Source organism: Protopterus annectens, chromosome 7.part0, assembly GCF_019279795.1.
Source record: "Protopterus annectens isolate FY-2018-M chromosome 7.part0, PAN1.0, whole genome shotgun sequence".
Classification (NCBI taxonomy): domain Eukaryota; kingdom Metazoa; phylum Chordata; order Ceratodontiformes; family Protopteridae; genus Protopterus; species Protopterus annectens.
Genome location: NC_056739.1, coordinates 1,479,671,918 through 1,479,696,284, shown reverse-complemented (window position 1 = coordinate 1,479,696,284; position 24,367 = coordinate 1,479,671,918). Strand labels below are relative to the sequence as shown.

At 37.3% G+C, this 24,367-nt stretch overlaps 1 protein-coding gene across 1 annotated transcript in view; it reads right to left on the bottom strand.

Moving 5' to 3' along the window:
• Positions 1-548: 548 nt before the first annotated feature.
• The window catches only part of LOC122807089 (serine/threonine-protein phosphatase 6 regulatory ankyrin repeat subunit B-like), a 295,223-nt gene continuing 271,404 nt past the window's right edge, over positions 549-24,367 (bottom strand). Inside the window, exon 5 of the mRNA XM_044078029.1 lies at positions 549-1,197. Within this exon, the coding sequence (XP_043933964.1) occupies positions 976-1,197 (222 nt within the window). The 3' untranslated portion in view covers positions 549-975. The remainder of the gene's footprint in view (positions 1,198-24,367) is intronic.

The following is a 24,367-nucleotide window of genomic DNA, read 5'->3' as shown; positions in this document are numbered from 1 at the left end:
TACACGACTGTGATCAGAACTAGAAATTAAAGTCTTCAGTAGCAATGCTGCTCCTGGTAATTATTCAAGTGTGTTACACTGCCTGCCACACAAGACAGGATGTTTCTCAGCAGTGGACAGTGAATCAGAGTGCATCATTCACAGCGCTGCTTCCAGAGCAAGTGTCTGTTTATACTTTTAAAGAAATGGAAAATGTACCTGAATATTTCATTTTCTAAAATGTCCACTAGCTATAGTTTTTTAACGTTATCTGCTTTTCCAGCAGTAAAATGAGTGTTTGAAGTCCTCAAAAATGTTTACCTAACAATGATTAACAGGTCTCTGTTAACTCAAGATATAACACAATAATGTTTTACAATGCATTTTATATACTGCCAGTAGTTACAAAGACTACTGCAGAATGTTGGTCTAAGTTAGTCAGTTCCATGCTGAATGTAACTGATACAGTCTTCATAAAATAAATATGTATACAAAAATGATTATAACACCTAGTAATAAATGTGTTTATTTTTCTAGACACACAAAACCACACTGACGTTTTCAGCACATAAATGTTCACAAGCCTTTTTATTCAGTACTTTGAGAAAATTGCCAAGTTTCTTTTCAGACAAGGTTATTGTAAAATACTAAACTTTATATGCAAAAGCCAAAGGTGAAATCCCACATTTCCATGACTTTTCCATCATGGGAGTGTAAGACAGTCGCACTGAAGAGTAGATAGTCGAAGGAATAGGAGACAAATAACACAACTGGAAAAAATCAGACCAAGGCCACAAAACTCCATAAGTGTGTGCCTGTCATAAAATCCCTGAATTAATTTATTATAAGTAGTCTGTAGTCCACGTATAGCAAAGTCTTGTTTGCACTTTTTGAGGAATCCAAATCTCCAGCAGACAGTACCTCACTGTGATGTTTCCATCATCAACAGTATTTATGACTTGTGTTCTCAAATTCACTTTTGCTTCCTGCATTTTGCTACATAGGGTCTAGAACTGCAAGGTCTTCAAACATTAGATACTGTTTTAAAGACTGTGGAATGTTAAATGTTCTGATAGCAGACAATCTGCAATGCCCAAGAGACTCCCTTATCTGTAACCGGGCACAGTGCTTTAAAGAACGTGGGTGTCTATGATAGTTTTCAATCCAGGAAATGAATGCAGTCTTTGAAGCCAGCTGTTTCGGAGGCTCTCCTGTTTTCTGAAAAGGAAAAGAAAACTTTAGTCTTTGTTCTTTGTAATTAAAACAATTAGGCTTCTAAGGTTATTAAGGTAAAGGTCTGTTAGTAATGAATGCAATTCAGAAAATTACAAATTTTAAGAATACTTTTATGTTTCCCTGTGGAATCTTCTGCATGCTAATTGCCTATTTAGCTTAATTTCTCTACCAGCTTTAATTAAGAATGTGACGATTCAGGATCCCTATGAGGAAATTTCATTATCAGTTAGGTTGTTATTACTAGATACACTTTAAAAATAAATTTCATTAAGCTGGTAATTGACAAAACAACTAGGCACAATCACCTCTTTTCACCGACAGTTTGGAAGACCGTCGAGTTAAGTGACATGCTCACATTCTTTAAGTCAATATAATGATGATGTCTTCAAGGTAAAGTACTGCAAAGGTGAGACACACACACACACACACACACACACACACACACACACACACACACACACACACACACACAGAATACTGAGTCATGCAAGCAGGCTACTTAACTTTTTCTGCTCTTCCATTACATCTGGAAGAGGGCACTTACTCTTAGTTGTTGTACTGACCATAAAAAATTCAGAAAGGAATATGGGAATACATGACAGCCTCAGTGGGACTTTAACTATTACTCACAGAATGATTTCATATAGAAAATTTTTAATAAATCAAATAATATTTCAGCTATACCCTGGCAGCACTGTGATTTGAACAAAGGCATTTGATAAGTGCTTTGGCCTGAAATTGTGCTATGAATCTGTGAGCAGGTTGCAAGACAGGAAAATTAAGAGTATCTGGGAGTGTGCTACTTTCTCAAAAGAGATGAGAGATAGAACATCGAAATTCTGTCAGATAAAATGTATTTGGTTTTACTGACTTGCCACTTTTGTACAGGGGGAATATTTTTGAAAAAGCTAGAGACTATAACCTGTGACACAACTTGAAAAGTATGGTTACAAGGCAGGAGAAAGAAGGAATAGCAAGCGTAAGAGCAGGGGATATAATCTGTGCAAGACAGCATGGCTTTAATATGGATAGAAGACGACATACCCCTAAACAATTAATTGAATGGTGTTTAAACAGTGGACAGAAGGGAGGAGATATGGAGTGGGATGTAGACCCAATGGAACTCTATTCAGCAAAGCATCTGTTTAAGAAGATAGAGAATTTGCTGGCAATATTTATACTGCTTTTTCCAGACCAGGGACAAGGGTTATAGTTTTCTATATATATATTTTTCATTCTAATGAATGAAGGGGTTGCTTTAAACACAAACGGAATTACTTCAAGGGTGAAGTGGAGGAAGCTTCTAGATACTAAAAATACTTCTGATTAATCTGAGAATCAAGTTCTTTGGTACAATTCTGAGCTTGCAAAATCCTCAAAGATCACTAGATCAAAGTCAAGTCAAAGTAAACTGTATTGTCATTTAGGATCACACAAGTACAGCCTAAATGAAATTCCGAGTCTCAGCTCATCAAAGGGTACAGAGGAAGCAAGGATAAGAAGAACACAACAGTATAACATTTCAATTTAAAGAAAATATTCAATACAAGACCCCAGAAGGATAAACAAACCAATAATAGCAAAAATACACAAGCACCCCCCCCGATAGTCATAAGAAGAATACTGTACAGAGCAGCATGACATACAGAGTAAGATTGTACATGTTAAGATTGTCATCCTTTGTTCATCTGCATCAGACAAACAGCAGGCAACTGCACATGAATAAGAAAATATAACGCTACATCAAAGAAAAGAAAAAGAAAAGCAAACAAAAAAGATATTGCGCACTTTTCAGCTGAGCTACATATTGTGAATGATTACTGACTAAATAATCGGCGGTTGGTATCAGAGTTTATAAGTCTCAACCTTGTTGGGCAGAAGCTGCTTAAGTATCTGGTGGTCCTGCAGCATATACTCCAATATCTCTTGCCTAAAGACAGTTGTGTAAACCAGCTGTGTGCAGGGTGAGACGGGTCGCAAATTATTTTGGATGCACATTTAATGCTTCTTGCTGCAAAGAGATCCTGGATTAATGATACGTTTCTGCCCATGATTTTTTCAGCAACTCGCACTACTCTCTGTAGCTTCTTTCTTTCTGCTATTGTACTGTTCCCAAACCAAACTGTGAAGCTACTAGTGAGAATGCTCTCAACTGCTCTTCTGTAGAATGTAGTGAAAACAGTAGGTGGGAGCTTTACTTTTTTAAGCTTCTGAAAAAGTGGAGACGTTAGTGTGCTTTTTTGACCAACTGTTCAGTGTTCACAGCCCAAGAGAGATCCTCTGAAATTTGCACCCCCAAACACTTTGCAGAATTGACCCTTTCCACCTCTTCACCATTTATCATAAGTAAGTGGTGGGTGTGTTGTTGACCTTTTCCTGAAGTCTAAAATAATTTCTTTTGTTTTATTGACATTCAGGTCAAGGTTTTTCTTAGCACACCACTCAGTCAAGGAGAAGACCTCATCTCTATAAGCACTTTCATCCTCCCCTTTGATGAGGCCCACAACCGTAGTATCATATAAAAACTTAATGATGTTATTGGTGTTGTAGTTTGCAGAATAGTCATGGGTGAGAATGGTCAACAACAGAGGGCTTAGCAGACAACCCTGAGGAACACCGGTGCTGAGTATTATGCAACCTGAGATGTTGTTGCCCACACGTTTTCTGTGGTCTGTTTGTCAAGAAGTCAAGGATCCAGTTGCACATGAGCTTGCTAACTCCAAGATGTACAAGCTTGTCAATAAGCTGCACAGGAACTACTGCAATGAATGCTGAGGTGAAGTCAATAAACAAGTTTCTGATGCCTTACTTCATATAGTATATTCAGTATCTGGGCCAATGACAGCACTTAGGATATCAAACACTAATAAATGAAATACACAAGGGCCGAACTCAACTGTGGAATAATAAAATAATTTTTGTATAAAATCACAAAACTCTCATAAGCACGTTCATTTCCCAAGGAGACTTCATCAAATAACTCAATAAAATAAAAACTCCTTTTATAATGAGTACAATTATCAAAGCAATACACTAATTAACATTTTGTTGATTTTAAAATGGTACACACACTAAAAACCACTCAAAATATCAGCTTTTTCTTTCAATACAGAACCTATAGATACCTTGTTGTTTAAACCAGGTAAAAGAGTGGCATTTCATTTTAACTGCCATATAAGCTCCCTTTTGAAAAGCATTTTCTGCCAGTCACCTCCCCTCGTGTTTACTTTAATCTTTTCCAAAATACCAAATGTAAATCTTTTAAAATTGGGACATACAAGTGAATGTCTATAAAGTGCATTTGTCTCCTTTTTCTTGATAATATCATATTGGTGCTCATAGATCCTTGTCTTTAATGCTCTTTCTGTCTTCCCTATATAAAATCCTGCACAGTCTTCACACTTCACTAGATAAACCACTTTACTTGATCCACAGTCACCGTTTGCAAATGTGACCTTACTGTGCAGGATATTCTTGAGCACCAGTGTCATTTCTCTATAGATGTAACTACACTGAGTGCCCCTTCCACATGGAGGGGTGCCTTTTTTCTTTCATCATTGAGGTTTAACCCTCTCTCCAATAGTTGTTTAAAATTTTTTCCAGTCTTGTACACAAACACTGGCTCAATTCCAACTAGTTTCTTTATTTCCTTATTAACCCTAAAAATGTTCCAAGGTTTGTTTACTAATCTTCTAATGTCTCTAGAATACATGTTCTGTTCCAAGACAAATGCATTTTCATATATTTTTTCCATATCCATCCCGTTTTCTCTCACTATGCTTATCCCTAAAAGTGGTTGGTATTTATTACCCCATCCTTCCTAATTCTTTCAATATACTATCCACCATGGACATGAGGTATTCTCTCTCCAAAAACATTTCTGTCAATTTATTTAATTCACCCTCTAAATCTTCCCACTTAGAGGTCATTCTTGCCACCCTTATGGCCTGTCCTTTAACTAAACTTTTCTTCTGAAAATGTGGATGGTTACTACTGTAGTGAAAATATACATTACAAAAAGTTTATTTCCTGAATATATTTGATTGAAAATCACCTTCGTTTTTGAGATCAATATATCCAAGTAACGTATACTATCTTTATTGCAGGAATGTGTGAATTTCAAATAACTATAACATCCATTAAGACAGTTTATAAATTCACCAACTTCACTTGCTGTTCCGTCCCACAAAACAAAAATGTCATCCAAAAACCTTCCATAAAATTGCATATGTTTGAAGTATGAACTAAGGAACACAAATTCACGTTCCCATCCTAACATGACCACATTTGCGAAAGTGGGGGAGCAAGCCGCCCCCATGGAAACCCCATTAATTTGCTGGCAGAACTCCCCTTCAAAATGTATGAAGTTGTTGTCCAAAACCAACTACATAAGTTTTACCACCAATTTAATTTTGCCATCAGATAAGGGTGAATAAAGTGTTAACATATCTTCAAAATATTGTATTCCCTCTTTCTTAGGAATACTGGTGAACAAGTCCACCACATCAATAGTGAGAAAAATGAGTCCCTCCTTCCACAATTCCTTTTTAAGCTTACCTAAAAAATCCCACGAGTCCTTCAATAAGTGTGGTGTCTTCTGAACTATATCCTTCACCCACCTGTCTATTAACAGAGCAATGGGGTGGGTTTTACTCCCCCTTGCAGACACAGTGGGTTTCATGGGTGGTTTTATTATGTTCTTATTAACTTTTGGGATACCAAATATGTTGGAAATTATATATTTTTTTGTTGCAAAAATGTATAGGTACCCATGTCTATACAGTCCTCTAATAGGTATTCTTCTATGTAAGAGTCTATTCTCTGATGTGCAATAGTAATCTCATTTTTAGAAATAGGGGAGTGTCAGTATTGTATAACAGACTGGTCATTTCATTGTTGTAATCCTCGACTCTAAAGATAACTACCCCCCCCCCACCCTTATCGGGTTTCACCCCCCCCCTTTAGACCTTTATTCCTCCTCATGTCATTCAATATTTCCTTTTCCTGTCTAGTTAAATTTTGCCAACTTTTCCTATCACTTGAATACATTTTGGACATATCCTTCATAACTGCCTTTTCAAAAACTTATAACAAGAGATGCACTTGGGGATTAAAAGTACCACTTCTTTTTAAACTTAAACTGTTTTGTATTACTTCATTTGAATTCTTTCCATCTTTAAAAAAAAATTAATTTAACTTTCTTGTAAACATTTTTAACTCTATAATGGAGTCTGCTATGTCAACAGGTCCAGTTGGGACAAATTTAAATCCTTTCATAAACAACAAAAAATGCTCCTTGGTTAATCTAATCCTGCATAATTGTATACTCTGAAATCTTTGTAAATACCAGTCAGTCCATCATACATGTATGTTATTACCTCTTCGTTCTCAACCCCTGCTGGTAATAATTCCATCCCCTTCCATTCTGCTGAAATTGCCCTGAGTCTGTGGTTTGTTTTGCCTTTTTGGCTAACTGTTCCGACCTCCATACTTCCTAAAAATCCTGGGACATTTCTGAGAAGGAATCTAACTTATCCAAACCATTCAAATCTGGATCCTTCCCTACAAGGTGACTTGCAGTAATTCCCATTTTGATTTAAACTATTTATTTTCTTAGTACCCAGTATGGTGTAAGCTCTCTTGTTCTCATATTGTTTCACATCCCTATCTAATTTCCTCTGTTTTCTTAAAAACACATTGTTACATTTCTTTTCAACCCTATGCAGTACTTGATGACACATGAACTCGTATTCAAAATACAATAAATCGTCCATAATGACTTTGTTCAAACTATCAACTTCACTACCCAAGTTTCCTAACAGTGTTTCATTGCACTTAATTTTTTAAATCAACTCCAGACCACAATTGTCAAAAAAACAAGTACGTTCATTAACAACTTCACTTGTGTACTGTAACCCAAAAGGGAATTTATAAATTCTAAGCCCCTGAGGGACCACTTTCAGCTTAACACATTCCCTTAGATATTCATTCTCAATTTGTACACATTTAAATTTTAAAAGCTTTTTTTCAAAAACAATAATGCACTTTATAGACATTCACTTGTATGTCCCAATTTTAAAAGATTCACATTTGGTATTTTGGAAAAGATTAAAGTAAACATGAGGGGAGGTGACTGGCAGAGAATGCTTTTCAAAAGGGAGCTTATATGGTAGTTAAAATTAAATACCACTCTTTCACCTGGTTTAAATGACCAAGTTTCTATATGTTCTCTATTGAAAGAAAAAGCTGATATTTTGAGTGGTTTTTACTGTGTGTACCATTTTAAGATCAAGTGAAATGTTAGTGTATTACTTTGATAATTGTACTCATTATAAAAGGAGTTTGTTTTTTTATTGAGTTATCTGATGAAGTCTCCTAGAGAGATGAAAGTGCTTATGAGAGTTTTGTGATTTTATATTAAAATGATTTTATTATTCCACACGAGTTCGGTCCTTGTACATCTCATATATTAGTCTTTGATATATTTGCCACTGGTTTGGGATTTTTAGCACTTAGGATACCACTAAACAATGACGAATCAATGTTTATAATGGGCTGAGTCACAAGACATTGGTGACCTTTATTCCTCTACAGCTCTGTACAACTGACCCACTGGCTCCACTCATTCTTCCATCAAGGGACAGAATCCAAGTCACAGGGAAGGTTCTCCAGTCCACATCCCAGGATTCTATATGAGTAGTCCTTCCAGAACATGGTGAAAGCACTGCAATATATTTATTCACTGTTCCAAAGCATGTACTATCAGGAAATCCCACTCCCAAGACATCATCACATGTTATACAGAAACTGCAGATGTTTCATAAGTTTGAGGACTAATTGCCATCTGATGGCCTATGTAAGGAACCAACTAAAGAAACTACTAGGTCCTACTTAATTAGTTTCAGTCAACTGACCTCCATCTCAGAGCAGAATCCAGCACTAGGTGACCTAAGCAGCTGTCCAGGGCCTGTGTTTGGTGGGACCTATGTCAACTGGGAGAACTCAGCTTCACTGTAAAAATAAAACGTATATATATATATTTGATAAGGGAAAAACAAAACGTGGGATCCTTCCATAAACATGGTCAGCATTAGAACCCCATGGGAGAACTTCCTTGCCTCACGACTTTTTGTAAGCCCCATAAACTTCTTCATTAGAACAATGTCCTAATGTCATCTAAACCCCCATGGGAGATTTAAGTAGAAGTCATCTACAGGGGAGGTACAGAGCAACAGGATCAGAGATACAGATCGATATGCATGGGGGAGATACAGAGCAATAGGGTCAGGTATGCACAAATCCATTCTGATGAGTGCACTGCTGCTCTTTCCCTTAGAGAAAAGTGTGAGTGTGTGAGTGTGTGAGTGTGAGTGTGCGAGTGTGTGAGTGTGTGAGTGTGAGTGTGAGTGTGTGTGTGTGTAATGTCCCAGTTAGGAGCACTGTCTAGTTATGTGACTCTGCTCAGAGTCAACCCTGAACCTTAATAATTAAGGGCACTCAAGTGAGTTAAAACTCCACACCAACTGCTAGGTCTCCTTTAACAAATAAATAAATAATCACAGAGGATTACAGCCTGTCAATGTCAGTCATAGAGTGTCAACTTCCCACAACAGGTAGATTGATTGCTGACACTACTGGGAAACATAATTTGAGATGGAGTTGCTGCACTCTTGAATATGTCCTTCTTTGGATGAGATGCCTAATAACTATGAACCTCTTATTGGTTTGCCAGCCATTATCTATTACAATATTACCAGTCCGCCATTTTAATGCAACATAGGCAATTTATTCTCCAAGGGCAGCAAGCACTAAATTTGTAGATGAAACATTGAAATGCAAAGTTGTTTGCCGCAGCAACCCTTTTATTATAGTTCTCTTTAATTTGAAATTATCTGTATGACTTTTACTTCTGCAGAGATTGTGCATATTGACCAATATTGGTGGATCCTTTTTATATGAATGTAAATTTGCCTATGTCAGAAGTGATAATTCAATAAAGGTATTTGGAAAAATATTAGTGGATTTTAATGACAGAAATCTGAGTTGCCTTTTGATGGTTGAAATGTTCTGAAATGGGTTGTTTTGTCATTATTGGTTCATATGTTTTGTTTCATTACTTACTGGAAAAATGTTCAAAAGTACAAATTTAAAACGTACTCTAACAAGTGGTACTGTATTATACAAGGAATATAATTTAATACAATCAGGAAGGTGAATCAAAGAGTACATGCATGTATGCATAGTCCTAAAAATGTGTGCAAGGGTCCCGTGGTTTGAAAACAGCCGAAAGTTAAATTTAATCCACCACTGGCCAGATGCATTTTCTATGAATGTGAGTTTCAAAGGCAGAGAAGTTTACTGCTGTTCATGCTAAAGCTGTTTTCATTGTGAGACTGTATTGTTTTGTTTAGTAAATGTCATTGTTTGTGTAATAAAATTTGATAAAGTTTTAAATTAAATCCAGATATCTGTAATCATTGTAGAAGTACAGAAAAAAAAGCCTGCACACTAACAGATCTGAACAGTGTTTATGGTAGCTGGAGAGAAATGGCCTCGCAATGGGAGACAGGAATGGTGGGGGGGGGGCAATCCATTGCCCTGCCTAGGGCCCAACTGACCATGATCTAGCTGTGCTCCATCTCACTGATAAGTATGCAATATCATGGGAAGTTAGGTACTCTAAGCATCTGCAAATACTATTTACACAGGTGTTCCTGTGTGTAGCCATCAAACAGGTATTTTGCCACACAATGGCCTGAGTAAATGAGGCTCCTAATATCTGCAGTAGTCTTGCTATATGATCGGTTCTTTAAAAGAAGTCACAGTGAGATCAAGGCAAGTTTTCTGATCTAGCATGCAGTACTTGCCTAAGCTGTAAAGGAATGTGAAAAGAGAAAAAAATGCACATTGTGATGCATACTTTGCACAGCCACTCTTCACAGTGCAAGGACTTGCCATAAACAAATAGCAGTATCCTTATATTCTATTGTCTAATAAAACAAAGAAAGGCAAAGGCAGAACACTAAGTGTAGATAATCTTTAAAGCATTTTCATAACAATTTGTAAAATTGTAATTTCTACATTTTAAAATCATTCAGTTCAAAGTGATGTTGTTAAACATTTGCTTGGGATTTGCTAGCAAACTTAGAAACCACAACAATAAAAACTGGATTGAAAAATGTCAACTCAAATTCCAATCCCCAAAAGCAAGTAAGGCAAAACAGTGCTGAAATTATCCATCAACTGCACTTGTTCCACATGCCAGTAAGGCGATTCTCAAGATACCACAAAATAGGCTGTAGCAATATGTATGGACTCAGAACTGCCAATGTACACGCTGGTTTTAGAACAGGCAATTGCACCAGAGATCAAGTTGTCAACATTCACTGCATAGTAGGATTATAAAAAGAATGCCAGAAAAAAATATTTACTTCTGTTTTACTGACTACAATAAATTAGTCTTTGACTGTGTGGAACATAAACTGTGGAAAGCTCTTAGAGAAATATGGAGAACAGGTCACCTTATTTGCCTCCTAAGGAATATGTCTGCAAAACAAGAAGCAGCAGTTAGAATAAGTATGGAATAACTTACTGGTTCATGACTGGAAAATTGGTGTGACAAGGCTTTATATTGTCATCTTACATGTTGAATAAATCATGCAGAATGTTGAGGCAGATGAATGAAACACTGGAATCAAACTTACCAGGAGAAATATTAACAACCGCTGATATGCAACTGATACCACTCTGATCGCTGAAGCTGAGGAGGAGTTGAAGAGCCTGTTAATGAAGGCGAAAGCAGAAAGTGCAAAAGCTGGCTTGCTGTTCAACATCGAAAAATAAAAAATGATGTCATCTAGCCCTATCAAATCTTTGCAGTGAGACTGGAAAAAGTGGTGACAGTGACAGACTTCATTTTCCTGGGCTGAAAGATATCTGCAGATGGTGATTAAAGCTATGGCATTAATAGAGACTTGCTTCTTAGAAGGAAAGTTATGCCAAATCTGGATAAGAGTTAAAAGATAAAAGACATCACATTGTCAGCAAAGGTCTATATATAGTTAAAGCTATGGTTTTCACAGTAAGAAGATATGGCTGTGAGAGCTAGCTTATAATTAAGGCTGAATGCCGGAAAACATTTGTAAATTCAGTGATATGCAAGATCATCAAATAAGTCAGTACTTAAGAAAATGAACCCAAACTATTCACTGGAAGGTCTGATAGTAAAATTCAAACTCAAAACAGCTTACCTAAATAACGCCAAAGACAGCATTCACTAAAGAAGACACTGATGCTGGAAAAGACTGAAGCCAAAAAAAAGAAGGGGATGTAGAGTATAAGATGAACACACAGCATTATGAAAGTAATTTACTTATTTATTTATTTAACATTTGTTTACCAGAAAAGTCCGACTAGGTCATAGCCCATTTTCAGTGGAGACCCAGGTAGAAAAGTTCCAATGACAAATAAGCAAGCAATAAAAATTACATTGAAATATGCAACAAGTTTTGCATAATACATATTACATACATAGTGTAATTCACAAATTCACATTGAATGATAGGGAGGAATTTATACATACAGTAGTTCAAAGCAAATATCACAGTACAAAGCATACAAACAACTTCTAGTACACAAGCCTTGAACAAAGGTAAAGAGGCAGTCTAGTGTGGCAAAAAAATAGTGGAGGAAGATGAGGAAAGAGAAAATTTCAGTTAGAAGACAGGCAAGGTAAGCTAAGTAGGATGAGGGGAAGAGCAATATGGGTAATAGCAAAAGGGGAAAGTGGATAGAGCAGATTTCATGGCTAATTAATTGTGGGGAAGGAGAGGAGGGGAGGATGGTGGGATAGAAGGATTAGGGGAAAAGTAAATAATAATTAGTAGAATATTTTATAATACAGATATGTATAAAATGCATCTGCTGGGCATAAAGTGGCAGGACTGTAAAATGGGTAGCTAAGGAAGAGGAAGATAGCCTTAGCCAGAGCAAGGGCAGAGCTAGCTGTTACTTAGATGACTCTTAAGAAGTTTTTTTAAAGTGAGTGAGTTTAGTAGTAGTTATGATAGACTGAGAGATATTGTTCCAAATTTTGGAGATGACCGAGAGTTGCTGGCACTATTGCTGGACCTGGAGATATGTAGAAGAGATTTATGTGAGGAGCAGATAACTAGAGTATTGTTGTAGGGTTGGAACAGATGTTGAAGAGCAGATTTATCTGGTTGGTGTACCAGTCTGCGGGCAGAGATGAGTTGGGTGTAGGTTAGGTAGTGGGGTAATTCTAACCAGTTAAGTTGTTGTAAGGCTGAGCAGTGGTGGGTTCTATGCAGAGAGTTTGTTGCAAATTTAGCTATTTTATTGTAGCATGCTTGACGTTTTCCTAAATCTGTTTTCTTTAAGTTGGTGAGAAATAGGGGTAGCATATTGCTGGGTAGAAAGTAGATGGGTTCTGGCAATTGCCTGTCTTGTATTGCTAGTTAGGAATGGTTTGATTCTTTAAAGTGAGCTTTGTTTCATATGTGTCCTTCTGATAGTCTGAGCTAGGTGTATGTCAAATTTATTTTATTGTCGATGAGAACACCTAGCAATTTTTGTTTGCGTTACTGTAGCTATTGTGGCATTGTTGGAGGAGTATATATGGAGCAATGATGAGGAGTCTAGGGATTTGCTAGGGGAAAAGAGCATCATTTTAGCTTTACTTGCGTTAAGAATTAATTGAGAGTTTGATAACCAAGATTCAACAGCAGAGAAAAACTGTTGCGTTGTTGCTTTGAGTTGTGTGGGAGCAGCACAGATTAGAGCAGAGTCATCAGCACACTGAACAATGTTGGCAAGATGTGTAGCAGTATGACATTTGTTGGTGAAAATACTGAAAAGAAGAGGACCAAGACTTGGGCACTGAGGTGCCCCCATGGTGACAGGCAAAAGAGATGAGAGATCTTGCTGCTGTTTAACAGCCTGCTGATGGCCAGTTAGATAGCTGTGGAACCAGGCAAGAGATGAGTGACTGAGTTTTAGTTTGGGGAGTTCTGTGAGGAGTTTGTAGTGGGAGACAGTATTAAAAGCTTTTGACAGGTACAAGAAGATGGAGGAATACTAGTTTGTCTTCATTTCTGAACTGGTTGATAGTGAAGCTTAGGAGAGCAGTTGTAGTACTATGATTGGGGCAAAAGCCATGTTGAGTATTAGATAGAAGATTGTTAGACAGGAGGTAGTTCATTAGCTGGGTATGAATACATTTTCTAGGACTTTGGCTAGGGGGATAAAATTGCTATGGGTCTGTAGATGGATTAAGTTGTTTTAAGGCTGAGCAGTGGTGGGTTATATGTGGGGAGTTTGTTGCAAATGTAGCTATTTTATTATAGCATGTTTCAAGTTTTACTAAATATGTTTTCTTTAAGTTGGTGAGAATAGGCAAAGCATATAACAGGGTAGAAAGCAAACAGAAACTTAATAGAGTTCCTTCCCTTATGCAGTGGGATGATGTGAATATGAATTTGTTATAACTTAAAGAAGCACTTGTTGACAGACAGGCCTAGTGTGCTAAAGCTCTTGAGGTCAAAAAGAGTCAGTCTCAGCTGAACAACAAATAATAATTACAGAAATCTACACATAAAAAAGACCAGCCAAGCTACAGACATATACAGAAAAACTGATTGACATGCAGGGCAACGTGGCAACACTTATGGGGTGAAATGAAAAGGGGAAATGGGGAAAGGTTAAAGGAGAGAGATTTTACAAAGAAGGAAAATATAGAGAGACAGATGTGTCTAACTGGACAGGTCAAGTATTTGATTGAAATTTAGTTCACAAGTTCTGCTCATTGCCCAAGATGTAATAAGCCATCATATACGACAGAAGCACTGTATACATGCAGCAGTTAAAAAAGTAGGGTTTACTGATCTGCTGAAAAACAAGTGGTAATAAGAGGATTGTGTGCTCACATGTGTTTTTGAAGAATGCCAAAGATATCACCAGAGCAGTAGCTAACCTACTTGTAAACTAGTGCTTCAGCAGGTTTTCAGCACAGCCTAAAAGGAATGCCAGTAATAATACAGACTAGCCTCAACTTTAGCAATTGTTTAGGGAGCATGTGTACTATGTTTAGCATGTCCATGTAAGCAAAGGACAACTTTCCCAAGCAGGCCCAATATACAGCACACTCTTAAGGAAGTCTTTAGATAATCCAGAAAACACATACAAAGATTATACTACAAATGATTAAACTACAAAATGTACACAGCCAAGGCCTACCAGCAATGATGTGTAACTTGGATTTGACTGATTTAAGCAGATTATGTAAAGTAAACCATGTGTGTGCAAGGAAGAAGGGAGAGTGGTTCTAATTAGTGAATTTCAGGTGTTTGACAGCATATAGAGCTAGATGGAATATTGTTGCCTGTGCTGAACATTTTTAGGGCTTTCTTATTAATCAGTCAATAGCCTTAAAATGAAATGTCTTGTGAATGTTATTTATTATAAAACTCTAAAATGACCATTACAAATATCCCCATATTGTCCTAGTATTTATATAAAGTCCTTGGTATTACTACTGCCTAGGTTAGTTTAGCTTCTTCTTCTAAATGTATGACGTGAATTTCTTGTAAAAGGAGGGTTTGTGGTTTATTTACAGTTAAGTATTCTAAAAGACCACCCATTTTCTGGACACTGTTTAAATCATTAACATTTAAAAGAAATTATTTTTTTGTCCATTATTTAGTGAGTGTTTGACCTTTCAGTAGTTAGATGTTTCAGGTAAAATAAAGCACAGTTTATATAACTTCCAGCTCTTGTGTATACTGTGTTAAAAAGTCCACATCTATTAAATGAAATCCAGTTATCAAGTTGTTACTGTGTCACATGCATAAATATTAATATTAACTCTATAAACTTATTAATATTACCTATATTCAATTTAAAATCCATAACTGAATTTTAAAGAAAAATTCCTTAGTTTAATCAGCAGACAGACTGCTCAAGCTGCCCTCTTAGAAAGTATATAATACAAGTAGTTAAAAGTCTCTTAAATGGGGTGGCTGTGGTGGAGCAGCGGTTAGCATTGCTGCCTCACAGCAAGAGGTTCTCCGGTTCGATCCTCAGCTGGGGTGCCTTCTGTGCAGAGTCTGCATGTCCTCCTTGTGGTCACATGGGTTTCCTCTGGCTACTCCGGTTTCCTCCCACATCCCAAAGACATGCTGTAGGTGGATTGGGCACTCTAAATTGGCCGTAGGTGTGAATGCATGCATGTGTGTGCCTTCTGTGGAAGGATGGGTGCCGGGCTAGCAACTTGACACCGTAAAACTCCACTGCCAATCATGAGCAGACAGGTGATGCACTGTGGCGCCCCTTAACCGGGAAAAGCTGAAAGAAGAAGAAGTTAAAAGTCTCTTAAATCTTTCAAAGCCAAAAGTTTCTGCTGTGAATAGTATTAACCCAAAGAAATCCATACATCAAAATTTCAGGTACCCCATTACTGCAATCGGATCATGCAGATGTTAGAAAAGCATACTGTATCTTATACACGGTATAAAAAGGGACCTATATTTGCAAGCATAAATCAAATTGTAAATAATATTATCCAGCTAATCTCACAGTCTTAAACTAATACTTTATTTATTATGTACATACTTCAAACTTAAATACAACTCCATAACTATTGCAGAAATTATATAATGCTATTCTGTAAGCAATGAGTAATAATTTTACCACCCAATTAATTTATTATATAATTTGGTGTCCTCTGAATTCTAAATATTAAAATATATATATATATACTTCCTTATTGTATTATAATTAATTATGATAGCAGCTTGAATGGTTGGTCCTCTTTTATATTTCATTTTCATTTATACCCAAGATGTCCATGTTGCCATCTAGCTACTGAAAACTTTAAACTTTCCTAAATCAGTAATATGTATAAGTATATAGACAGCTAGATATGGGTTCCCTCCTTAAGATAAGTGTTGTGCTTGGTTGACATTTGTTTAGTCAACCGTTTATGACGGACTAAGCAGTTAGTTGACAGGTGTCAGAGATCGAACAATTCCTTGACTTGAGGAATATGTCCATAACCCGTGTCTGTGTGTTCTTCGAGTTAATACATAAAATTAGGGGTGTGTGGGGGGTGCAGCAGGGGATTGACCCCTCACAAAAATAATGTTTTTCTTAAGTTAAAGGCTGTTTCTTGACACATGTATCAATGCATGTCGATGTGTGCATTTTATATTACATCATTGGGTGTATTCGATGTACAGTAATATACTGATATATGGGTCTACTTCTAAATTTCACACTTTCACAAGTTCAAATGTCTTATGGTCGAGACACATACACACACACAAAATATGGATTATATTCATTATCTCTTTCCTCAGAATATGTTTTAGGAGAACGCTTAGTCATTTGAGTCATATTATCATAAACATCTGACCCATTATTATTTCTGTTCCCACAGATAGCAGCAACTCACAAACTAGAAAATTTAAATCATTGCATATATGCGAAGAACATGATAATGCTGCCCATCTACTCAGAGTTCTACTGGGAATCTATGAATCTACCCTTGCTCTTTTTGTTATTGTGTTTGCAGTTGTTACTACTGACATTTTTATTCTCTTAAAAACCTAGATTAAAATTACAGTTGCATTGTTTTGATTAAAAAACAAAAATACCTTTCTTTAGGTTATTAGTTTCAGATGGTATATATATATATATATATATATATATATATATATATATATATATATATATATATATATATAGGTCTACTTTGGAAGCTCAAAGTTTCAAAACTTCAAACTTCATATGGTCGAAACCGTAATGGTTGAAATGGAGATTGCCGTACAGCGCAGAATGGGAAATGTACTGTTCTCTTAACTGTAGTGCAATCTTGGAGTTGGTATATTAATTAGTAAGGGGTATGGGGGGGTGCAGATGAGCTTGCCCCCCTGTGTAAACATAAAAAAAAAATGTTTTTATTTTTTTATTGAAGTTTCGAACTTTTAAAATTTCAGTGTTCTCAACCATATGAAGTTCAAAGTTTTGAAAGTTCGAGCCTCCAAAGCAGATTATATATATATATATATATATATATATATATATATATATATATATATATATATATATATATATATATATATATATATATATATATATATATATATATATATATATATATATATATATATATATATATATATATATATATATATATATATATATATTATATTATATATATATATATATATATATGCAGATTACATATTTACATATAATGCTACCAAATGTCATTGAATAAAACATACTTTTTATTCCAATTCATTCACTCAAAACCATGCACCCATTTTGCCATTCTGTTCACCAGTTTTATCTCGCGTAAACAGATTAAGATGAGTAAATACTATTAAATATGCAAATCTTACAGTTTCAAATATGGAACACTACAATAACATCCAAGTGTCTTATAATATCATTTTGCAAGACTGTATTCACACCATGCTCTTTTTTATAATTTATAATGTCGCCAAACTTCAATAACTCAACTAGTTTTGATGCACTAATTCATTAGAATCATTTGTAACATACACACACACACACACACACACACACACACACACACACACACACACACACACACACACACACATCTACATATCTGCTTATACCATTGCAAGATTCAAAAGGCTTAGAAGAAACATCTAAAATTTATTTTTCAAAGAAACATAGATTACTATAGCAATAACCCATGCCTGGGTGTGGGTAATGCTGGATTTACCCACAGTTGGTGTGGTTTGGTCATGAGGGCGAAGCCCGAGTGGCCAAACAAAGACAACCCGTGGGTAAATCCAGCATTACCCACACCCAGAAGTGGGTTATTGCTATTATACAATGACATTATTTAAGAAAAAAATACTTACTTTTCTTAAATAATGGCATTGTATAATGCCTCCTTGCTGCCCTTCCGCATTCTGCGTCATTTCTGATGTACTGCGCATGCGTATGCTTACGCAGTACATCAGAGCTGTGGGTGGAAGCAACGGAGAAAGCAAGATCTCTGTTGCTTTTTACAAACTGTCACGCTATGTTAAAGGAGTTTAACATAACGAGACAGCTTTAAAAAAAGCAACGGAGATCTCTGTTACTCTTTTTAAAGCTGTCTCGCTATGTTAAACTCCTTTAACATAGCGAGACAGTGTCTAAACAGCAACGGAGATCTTGCGTTCTCCATTGCTGTAAAAAAAAAGACTTATACTAATGGAAAAAGTCTGGGCGACCGGACCTTTTTCCATTAGTATAAGTCTGATTTACAACATGCACGCTGACCAATCAGCGTGCACGTTTTGGAATATTAATGGGGGGGTTGTTGTATAATGATCATTTTATACATAAATAGGAGCTATATTTATTTAAACTCTTTTAACTTTCTCTCCCTTTAAATTCTTAATGTCAGCTCCTGTGAGAATATAGATGTTTCATGTATCGAATATTCTTCAGGAGCATGTCATCACTATTTTACATTAGCTGCTTCTCTCCTTCTCTACATATTAACTATACAGTAAAATCCGTGCTTGCAAGGAAAATATCGACATTAGTTCTATGAGTACAAAAAAAATGAAACAGTCATCATCAAAACTTGATGCCACACATAGAGAGAGGTCAATGTAGTAAGGTGCAAAGAAACAAAACAAATGTATGTTAACTATTTTTAAACTAGTCAGTGAGCATGCATGAGGAAGAAGCACATTATGGTATATGGATTCACTTTACAACAACACAACAGGTATTCAACTTTAAGGCTATAAGGTGAGCCAGTTAAAATATTTTAACAATAAAGTGATGCCCATCATTAAATCACCCTTATTTTGTTTGTGATTAGTTGAATATAATTACAGACGACTAAAATTGAGATTCTTGTTTTACATAAGTCACATCCCACCACATACAAAAACAATGTCAGTGGTGTTCTATTTAATTTAGAATCAATTAATCATCCTACCGTCTTACCTTGTGTCTCACCACTTTCTTTTTTTTTAAATACACATACTTAGTTTGTAAAATCTATACATAAATTGTATAGTTGTTTTCATAGCGTCACAACAATATATGAATTGAGTAGTCTCATAATATGTATCAAATTGGAAGAAAGCAAATGACTTCTGCTGGAGAGATAATTCATGCTTTCTTCTCTTTTCAGATGATGTAGAAGAAGAAGAAGAAGACTTGTTTTTGCAGATAGCTCCTGACCAATTAGTTTTGCCAGAAGACCTTTTTAAAGTAGCAGTGGATCAAGTCCATTTCTTCTTTTCTTTGTTGTTCTTTTGTAAGCATATAACTTCTTCTTGTGTATTAAACACTCTAGGACCAGATTGTAGAAAAAAAGTCTTGCTGGGTAAAGTAGTTGGACTTTTATATTATTTTGCTTTAAAAGTTTGATTGATAGCCAACATTTCTTCCTTTTCTCAGCAGGTTTTGTGGCATAGTCATTGTCAAATCTAATGACATTGAATCTGTTTCAAGTTAGATTTTTACCAGGATGAATTTAGCACCAACTTTTTGACCAAAATAGAGAAAATCTTTAACAAGATAGTTCTAAGTGGCGACAATGAATTTGTTGATACTGATTTTCCTATGGCACAATCAGCTCTTTCTCTCTAGGCCAAATGAGAGCCTTATTGGAGGTTTAGAAATGCTAGTATCCAAGAAGACAGAAAAGAAATTAGGCCCTCACCTTCAGTGTTTACTGAGGTGCAAAATATTCTTATATTATATTTTATTTCCTTACCATTTTTAAGGACTTCAGTCCAGAACCAGTTGGTTTTGACCAGTTGGCAGAATGGTTAAGGTCTTCACCTCCCATGCACTAGGTACAAGGTTCAATCCTGACCTCCAACCAATGCCTGTTTGGAGTTTACATGTTCTCCCTATGTCTCTGTGGGGTTCCCCCACCTCAGAAAAACATGCTGAGTGTTTCCAGCTCAAACTCATTAATGAATGGAGCTGTGGGCAGCAGTACAGACTCTATATGCTGCCCTATAGGGGGAAGAGTTGTACAGACCAACTGCATTTGGGCATCTACTGTGGTGCACAGTATCCTCAAGATAGTAGAATACAGATCACAGACTGCACGCTGTGGTAGCGCATGCTGACTAATCTCACTAAATGGGCATGGGTAGTTACGAGTGATAAGTGGGTTGAGGACCCAGCCTATTCCGACCTACAGCAAGGACCCATGCTAACAGTGGGAGGGATGTATGCACCCCTATTGGTTAGTGTGTGCCCGGCATAAATCCCAGCAGCCCTGGGTCAATAAGCTACTGGCTGGCCGGTGTCTAATTGCCCAGCCTGTGTTACCTGGGATAGTTCTGTTAGTGAAAGCTGGACGTAAAACCAATCAACCTACCAAACATTAACTAAGAATTGCTACACTTAATGTGGGTTCACTGACAGGATGCAGCTTGGAACTGGATGACATGAGGAGGAGGTTGGACATCCTATGTATCCAAGAGACAAGATGGAAGGGAAGTAGAGCAAAGCCATTTGGCTTGGGATCCAGAGTCTACTACTCAGGAGGGGGACAGGCTAGAAATCATGTGAGAACTGTGGTGAGAGAGAGGCTTCAGAAGGCAGCGAGGGATATCATTAGAATTAGTGATAGACTCATGGCAATCAGATACCACTGTAATGATAGGACAGTATTCATAATCTCAGCATATGCCCCAGAGCAGGGGTGTGATAGTGAGGAAAAGAGTGCATTCAGACAGCAGTTGCAGGACCTACCAGATAAAGTAGGACAATATGAACTGGTGTTGATAATGGGTGACTTGAATGCACATATCGGGGCAGACAGAACAGGATGTGAGGACTGCCTGGGTCCACATGAGTGGGATAACAGGAATAAAGAAGGAGAAGCCATTCTAAATGTCTGTCTAGCAAATGGCTTGATAGTAGGCAACACATGGTTTAGAAAGAGAGACAGTCACAAGATCACATACAAGAGTGGCCAACGTGCAACTCAAGTAGACTTTCTCCTAGTAAGGAAAAGGCACTGGGGAAGAATCAGTGATTGCAAAATCATTCCCAGTGAAACAATCAGTCCACAGCATAAACCACTGGTTGCCACAAACAGCTGCAAGCAGTGGTCAGAGAAGGTTCTAAGGAGAGAAAATACAACAGTTCAAGGAATTACTCAGGGCTCTTGCACCCCAAGAAGAGGAGGAAATATGTAGAGTTGAAGAAGAATGGCAACTCCTCAAAACAGCTTGTGTGGGAACTACAGAACAGATATGTGGCCGAATCAGGTATGGAAATAAATAATAAAAAAGGGAGTGCAGGAAAAAGTGGGAGATAGAAAAGACAAACCAGGCTAGGAAAGAATACTCAGAGGCGATCTCTGCCTAACATACAAAGCTATGTCAAACCCAGAGCTGTTGGGCATGCTCCACTTAAAGAAATCACAATCCCTCCAAGCTACAAGCTCTAGGGACCTAAACCTTGTCACTACAATAAACAGAACATGCTGGAGGGATAGATTCCTGTCCCAGAGACTTTCTATACTCTGGAACAGACTACCTATCTATGTCAAACAGAGCTCCTCATTAGCACTCAAGAAAAATCTTGATGATTGGATGGGAAATAGAAAATTCACCCCAGGGATCACTTCTGTGGCTCTGTTCAACAGGGGCACAGGAAAATAATTTTCTTGGGTGGCGAAAGCCAGGGAACCTTTTTGGCTAGGCTTATATAGGCCCTAGGGTTAATAGCCTAGTACCTACCTATGAACCTATGAACTGGTTAGCTAAGAAAGTAGTTGTAATAGTAAAGAATAGAGCACCAGAGGCACTCTACCAATGTTTGGAAAGTGACTCATTAGTTGGCACAAAGAAACTATATCAGGTTGCAAGACAAAGACAGAGAAGATAGTCAGACACCCTTCATAAGAGATGCCAGAAACAACCTGCTCACCAGTCCACATGACATAAAAGGCAGATGGAAGGGGTATTTCCAGCAGCTTCTGAATGAAGAAAACCCCACAGAAGCTGTACTGCCCCAGAAACAACCTACGATGAGAGAAGAAGAGGAGCCCACCCTAGAAGAAGTAAGAACAGCACTATGGAAAATGAAGTCAGGGAAAGCAGCAAGTTCAGATGCGGTCACAGCAGATATGATAAAGATGCTGGTTGAGATGGGGGAAAGGGGAGAAATGGCTCCTGAGGGTACTCATAGCAGTGTGGAGAGAAAGGTGTATCCCAGTTGGCTGAAGAACAAGCATACTCGTGCCAGTGTACAAGAACAAAGGGGACATACACAACTGTGGGCAGTATAGAGGAATCAAACTCCTATCACACTGCATGAAAGTTCTAGACAGGGTGACTGATAAACAGATACGAAGAGTAGTAGAATGTAAGATGGGAGATGAGCAGTTCAGATTCAAACCAGGATGCAGCACAAATGACCTAATGTTTGCAATGAGACGGATAGTTGAGAAGAAGCTAGAGATGAGGAAAGAGTCCAACTGGGCATTCCTAGACTTGAAGAAAGCATATGGCAAAATCCCAAGAAAGCTGATCTGGGCAGTACTGCGGTGGTTCGAAGTCCCAGAAACATTGGTAGAATTAGTGCAGGCTACATACAAGGACCCAATGACTCAAGTATGAACAGTGTTCAGCCTCACACAGAGGTTCGCAGTGGGAGTGGGTATACGCCAGGGTTCAGATCTGAGCCACTGCTGTTCATACTGGTGATGGACTACATTAGCAAACAGGTTGGAGGGGACAGATCAACAAAGTTGCTGTGTGCAGATGATGCGGCATTGCAGGCAGACTCTGAGCAAGAATTCCAGCAAAGTATAGAACAATAGAATGCAAAACTGAAGGCACATATGATGAAACTAAGCATAGATAAGACCGTGGTGATGGCAGAAAACTGGGGAAATCAGAAGAGGCTGAGAACTGAGATAGAAGGGAAGATAGTGGAACAGGTAAATAGCTTCAAGTATCTGGGAGGGGTGGTTGAGGAGAAGGGAAGTCTGAATGAAGAGGTCAAAGTTAGAATCAGAGGGGCTGCAGCCAACTGACATATAGTGTCAGGTGTAGTCTATGACAGAAGAATGCCAAAGAAGCTGAAAAGTAAGGTGTACAAGACAGTGGTGTGACCAGTACTACTGTATGATACAAAAACCTGGGCAGTAAAGTCAGAACAGCTGGAGAAGCTTGAAGTGCCAGAGAAGGGTGGTAGGATGCACTTTGTGGGGCAGACAAAGAAATAAGGACATATGAGCAGAAGCCAAAAATTGCAGAAAACATCAGAGAGAACAGATTACATGGTTTGGTACATGCAGAAAAGCAGAAGTCAATCTGGTGAAGAAGATTTGGGACAGATGGGAAGACGGTAAGAGGAAATGAGGACATCCAGGAAAGAAGTAGATGATTGTGTGAAAGAAGATCTGTGACAGTCAGGCATGAGTGTCAAAGAAGGTAGGAGTGTGGACTTGAATCAAGAGAGATGACGACAGACAACATGATTCCCTGACAATATGCAGAAAATGGGAAAAAGGGGGCTGATGATGATGATGATTTCAAGGACTTCAATTTTGTTTCATAACCAGATATTTTGATTTAATATTTTCTCCTTTTGAGATAAGTCTTCTTTTAGTCTTCCGCCAATGTCAATATATATTCTATATCTTGTATAATCATGAATCACAACATTTCAATTTGTTTCATCCTATTATCTGGTAAATTATGCAGTCTGGTGTAGAAATTGTCTGTTTTCAATGGAAGTACTAGGACTGACCAACCTTCTTCAGGGACATTTCAGTATGTGAGAATTTTGGGGAATTCATTTCCTTCCTTTTTTCTTCTGCACTCTAAGAATAAGAGTTTTCTGACAGGGAAATTTCAGACATTCCTTGAATTTATATAGATAATTGTACAGAATCACATTTTGCTAAAAGTACTCACTGTGATGAATGCATCCATCTTCAAAGTGACACACAAATCTAGGCACATGTGGGGGAAGGATGTTCCTATCACAGTACTGCTTTTCTGATGGTAAAACTGATTAATTAATGTAGAAATAATCAGAGTACAATGTCCACAACTGTGGCAGGTTAGCGCGTAGGTTCAGAAAGATGCTGAAAATAATCTTGAACAAA